This window comes from Austrofundulus limnaeus, unplaced genomic scaffold (assembly GCF_001266775.1).
Source record: "Austrofundulus limnaeus strain Quisiro unplaced genomic scaffold, Austrofundulus_limnaeus-1.0 Scaffold26, whole genome shotgun sequence".
NCBI lineage: Eukaryota > Metazoa > Chordata > Actinopteri > Cyprinodontiformes > Rivulidae > Austrofundulus > Austrofundulus limnaeus.
Window position 1 is genome coordinate 3,199,486 of NW_013952428.1, and position 5,765 is coordinate 3,205,250.

A 5,765-nucleotide genomic window follows, 5' to 3' on the forward strand; every position below is an offset into this window, starting at 1 on the left:
GCTTAATTTTTTTTGTAAAACGTTGTGTTAACATTGGATTTCATTTTTTTAAACTGGTTTAGTAGCTTCTTAATATAATCTAAAACTGATCTTTCCAAGTGTTAATTGTTTTATTTATTTAAATTAAAAATATATATTTTAAAATAGTCTTGAGGTGTTTCAATGTCCATCTAGAAAAAAAATAATAAGCTGTTATAATAGCTTTTATTATTTTTATTTTTCGCTCACGCAATGTCCACAATGTGGGTGTTTTAGCCAACACAAGCCGGACTGCTATAGTAAATTTGACTCTGTGATTATCTTGGATGTAGAAACACAGGAGTGCGCACGTGAAGGCATCACCGGCTCCCTGTTGTGGCTCTGCTCGTTGTGTTTAGTGCTGGCTCCCCTCTGTCCTCAGCACAGATCCATCCCCGCTGTACGGCGCAGGCCCGAAGTAGCGCAGCCGCTCTGAGGTTAGTGCTCTACCGCGCAATCTCCATCTATTTCAGCCCCGGCGCAGCCGCATCATCGAACCCGGCAGCGTTGGCGTGAAGGATGCCGATTTTTTTTTTTTTTTAAGATGTCGGCTGTGCCTTCGTTATTCAGCATACAAAACTATTTTGTGTGGATTCGTGTTGTTGGCGCGTATCGAGAGTTAAGCTCTGAGAATGGAATGAGATGTAGGCCGCTAGGCCTGTCTTAACGTTGTGTTTCGTTTAATATTGCGCGGGTTTTATGCTAGGTGTCGTGTTTCTGTGTTTTATCATAACATGCTGTGCACGTCGATTCTCGTCGTTGCTGTACAGAATTGCAACGCGGGATACTCATTGTGATCATTGTTATTGTGCATTTAGATAACACAGTTTTAAATGGTTAGCTAAAGCTAATTAGCCGAATGTAGGACATTGTTAGCTTAGCTCTGTTGAACAGGCTAACACAACTACGCTTTAATGACAGAACAACAATGCTGCCAGTGCATATGCAGCTTTTTATGCTTCTACGGTTTTGTGGATAAATCAACCTGATAGTGGACCGTGTATATTTAAAAAACATGTATATTTTTGCCTCGCTATGCATGATTTTTTTTAGCATTTACTGTACATTATGTAAATACAGTCCACACAATATGTGCAGTAAATTGAACTTAGCTTATTCTTTCATTTTGTTTTACACCGAAATAAACAGTAGTATATGAAAAAAATCTAGCTGATCAAATGAATTTTTAAACGAGCTTCATGTGATGTGTAAGCCATCAACTTACTTTTTGTTTTGCAAATGGATACATTTTAAATAAAAGAAAATAGTGGTAAAATGATGTGTGGGTTTGAAGTTTTTCATCATATGTAGTATTTTTATTCAGACTGTAATAACCTGAGTTCACAGTGTTCACTATTATAAATATACACATCTTATATATTTCCAATATTAGTTCATATTTGATTATTACTGCCAGGTACAGAGTAGCATGTAGAATGCATGTCATACAAAYAATTAATATGTAATGTAACTGTATAAAAGAGGGTTTCCAGAGCAAGGATGCAGAACTGTATCTTGTGCAAAAGGTGTTGCAGCATCTACGCCATGTAAAATCTGCAGCACGTTGTCTCACATAAACAGGCATCTTGTCTTTACAACCTGATAATAACTTTAAAAAGTAAGACAAGAAATAAATGTGACATGACAGTTGGGAAATAACATGCCTAAGGAGCAAGGTTTTTTTCTCTCAGCAGATTAAGCATAACAAACCCCACAGCTGCAATTATAATTGTAGCATCATTACCCTGTTAATAAATCCTGTACTAAAGCCAAAGATTACAAACCTATTAGAACCTGGTATGGAAAGGTACCTGTAAATAAATGCATTTATGTGCATCTGTTCAACTGTATCTAAAATTATTATTTAGTCTGTCTCCAGAACCCTTTATGGATGGAAATAAATATTACAAGGCACTTCACCCTGCATCTTTTTTCCCCTTTCCTTAGTAGTTATTCTGTGGACTGAGCTGTATAGACCAGGTGTCTGATGATGGAGGACCACGCCGTGAACCAGACGGAGCACATGACCACCATCGAGGCCAGCGCCGTCAGCCAGCAGGTAGAGCTGCTTCGCTTTGATGCGTCATAATTAAAATTCTTAAAACAGATCAACAGCCAGTCTTCTGGATGAATGGATTTTGTCATTAATTCCCTGAGTGTAATGATCTTGTAACAGCAGATTWAAAAAAAAATCATATCATGACATCATAACGTTCAGAAATAACACTTGTCTTTTAATAGGAGAAAAAAGCAGATCTGTTACTGGAAAACGGTGCATTTGAAGTTTATGTTTTATGTTTATATTTAGTTTATYAAACTAATAATATATACCTGATTGATTCCTCGTGCATAGGTCCACGTGGCCACCTTTACAGAAGCATCTATGATGAGTGCTGATGAGGACTCGACATCCTCACCAGACGACGACCCTTATGACGACACAGACATCCTCAACTCAGCTGGCACTGATGAGGTCACTGCTCACCTTGCAGCTGCAGGTGAGTGACAACTATTGCCAGCAAGGCTYGGTGTTCAWGTTTAATGTRATCTTCAGATATGAACAGCAGGGGGCGCTKATGTTTTATATACAGTATTAGGACAGAGCAAAGATTCTATGACTGTGCTTGTGTGGATTCTGTTAAAAGTTATACATATAAACGTCTATCTGCTCAAATTGCACTGTCATATTCAGATTACCAGCAGGCTATACAACTGTGTCGTTTCTGATTAGTTTCTTTTGTAGTCCAACTTGGTCTTCTTGTTTTCATCTCAGGTCCAGTAGGCATGGCTGCTGCTGCTGCTGTGGCAACYGGTAAGAAAAGAAAAAGGCCTCACATCTTTGAATCCAATCCCTCGATCCGTAAGAGGCAGCAGACTCGTTTGCTCAGGTGAGATCTATTACCGGGGAAAAAAAGCCTCTCCGTCATCTTTTATTTATTTTATGTTCGCAGTTTCAAACGATGGTTTGCGTTTACAGGAAACTGCGCGCCACACTGGACGAGTACACCACCAGAGTGGGCCAACAGGCCATAGTGCTGTGTGTTTCTCCCTCCAAACCAAACCCTGTGTTCAAGGTGTTTGGTGCTGCTCCGCTGGAGAATGTGGTGGGTGGGATTTTATTTGCCTAAAATCATATTATACRTACATGCATGTCGGTTTCTTATATTTCAGATGTTATTTGTGTTCTTCACCTCTTCAAATTGCAGTTGACTAAAACAAAACTAGCCCTGTGCTGATTCTCTCCTGGTGATTAGGTGAGAAAGTATAAGAGCATGATGTTAGAGGACCTGGAGAACGCCCTGGCTGAGCACGCTCCTGCTGGTGGAGAGTTGGCCTCAGAGYTGCCCCCGCTCACCATTGATGGCATCCCCGTCTCGGTGGATAAGATGACCCAGGTGAGGCTMCCTTATAATTTAAGGAGTTTTCTCKGGGACTGAATAACCGTGTGTTTTTTTTTTTTTACCATTGAACAGCTGGACAAAATTTAAACATCGACACTCCCAGTAGGGGGCACCAGCTGCCACAAAACAGAGTAGTAATTATATTCAATATGTAGCATGAACAAGAAAGAACTCGTGCAGCTGTTTTTTTATCAGGGTCAAGTGTTTATTTCTACAGATTTTAAATTCTGTATCAATGTTTTCCTATTAGTAAGTTGAGTTATTGTTTTTGGTAAGAATATGGCCATGTTTTAGGATAATTCAGGTAATATAGAAGTAGTGTCAGCTAAATCTCCCCCTCTCTCTCTGCCAGAGAGCGAGTGCAGAGTTGGCCTTTCGCTGCAGCATTAGCTGTCTGAGTCTAGTGTTCACCCAAGGGAAGCCGGCTTGTTTACTCTGCCGTCCCCGTGCTGCTGACGCACTCTGCAGATCATCATCAGAGTAGCCGGCGCGAGAGTGGCCCTCGGAGACGGTCTGCAGCCCGGGGAGCGCRGCAGCCAATCGCAGGGCCAGATAAATCCTCCGAGGGCTGGGTGTTAGTCGGTGCTTGTTTTTTTTTTCTGGAGGATGAGATTATCTTGAGTAACCTGTTGCCTCACTCAGCATGGCAGAACCAGGTGGGAGCAGTGGGGGTGTTTTTTATTTATTTAATAATGTTAATGATAAACCGAGGAAATGATTTTCATGAACGTAACATGGAGTTAAATCAAACCTGGTGCACCTGTTACGTATCAGGAAGGGATTAACGTTCATAAATTTGTCTGCARTGGGTTTTAAAGACAAAGTTACATGGAGCATCTGTAGCAGGTGATCCCTGGTCTAACTTGAGCCCATAATTGCCACCTACCTTTGTTAAGTTCAGGGAGCCAGCAACATAAAACTAAACTCGGGWTTGGACCACTGCTTTGAGGATTAAGATTGGGGGGTGGGGTGGTCGGCATGAAGGCAACATGCCACTTAACTAACTAGCCACTTTAATTAGGCCATCTGCTCGTGCGCGCAAACATCCGCATCGCCCACAGGTGGAAATGCAGGAATCCTTTTCCTACTAAGTCCTTGYCCTGGCTTAATCCAAGCCACCATCTCTGTTTGTTGAAGTGGGAAGCATTACTTCAGCCACCAGTGCAGTGTCTACCCTCCGTTTTCYAGCCAAATCCATTTTGTCATATCTGATCAGGATTTGATGCTCCAATAAACTATGTATAGGTAGCCTGTGATTGTGCGTTTGGAAAAAATAAATAAATAAAGGGTTGGGGGTGGGGGGGTCTAATGGGGAGGAGGAAGGGATTTATTTCTCCCGGAACCAAATTTAGCCTGTGATGTCAAAGTAGGCAGACGCCGCAGAGCCTCGCTGTGCAATATAATCCCCCTGGTGATGCGTGCATATTACCAGGACACTGAGGACACTGGCACTAAACCACCCCACCCCCACCGCAGCATGGCAGGCRATTCCACGTTTCTGCCTCTTCTGGAAGCGTTGCTGAAGACAGTGATTTGCAGGTTTTCGAAGGGCGATTTCCTGATTCGACACAAAAAATCAACATCAAAAATAATCGCCGTCTATATTTATCCAAAACAAACATATCTTTAAACACAAATTGATCTATACCTCCAAAATTAAAGTATCTACAGTTGTGAGACTTTTTACTCATTTACAACAATGCAATTGTGACATTTATAATGTTTAATGAAGAAAATATTAAAATTTACTTTACACGGTCTTTAATTTTAACAACCCTGACCCACTTGCTCTGATACCTGTGCTGAATATCCCAGACTGTGGTGTCACATCTAACTGGAGCCACAGTCATARATTAGTCCCCTCATAAACACTTTTTTAAGAAACCCTTGCTTCTATTTGCAGGTGCACAATCGATGCATTCTCCTGCCTCTGTCTCAAGGGYGCGTTGGCTCGCAAGCTGTTTCTTTGAGCATGATTCGGTGTTTTAATGTCTCCCATCGTGTTTCCCTTCAGGCCCAGCTGCGAGCGTTCATCCCAGAGATGCTGAAGTACTCCACGGGCAGAGGGAAGCCCGGCTGGGGCAAAGAGAGCTGCAAGCCRGTGTGGTGGCCCGAGGACATCCCCTGGGCCAACGTTCGCAGCGACGTCCGCTCAGAGGAGCAGAAACAGAGAGTAAGACTAATACTGCAAAGACACGCTACTACAGCGGGTAAAATAAGTACTGAACACGTCACCATTTTTCTCAGTAAATATATTACTAGAGGTGCTAATGACATGAAATTTTCACCAGATGTTGATAACAACCCAAGTGATCCATACATACAAAGAAATCAAACCATAAATGT

General features: G+C 41.8%; 1 protein-coding gene across 1 annotated transcript in view; it reads left to right on the plus strand.

Moving 5' to 3' along the window:
- Positions 1 to 492: 492 nt before the first annotated feature.
- Positions 493 to 5,765, plus strand: part of nrf1 (nuclear respiratory factor 1) — a gene marked incomplete in the record, with an annotated part of 12,089 nt that continues 6,816 nt past the window's right edge. Inside the window, 6 exon segments of the mRNA XM_014004805.1 lie at positions 493 to 2,077; positions 2,372 to 2,516; positions 2,792 to 2,906; positions 2,996 to 3,122; positions 3,273 to 3,413; positions 5,434 to 5,592. Coding sequence (XP_013860259.1) covers positions 2,006 to 2,077; positions 2,372 to 2,516; positions 2,792 to 2,906; positions 2,996 to 3,122; positions 3,273 to 3,413; positions 5,434 to 5,592 — 759 coding nt within the window.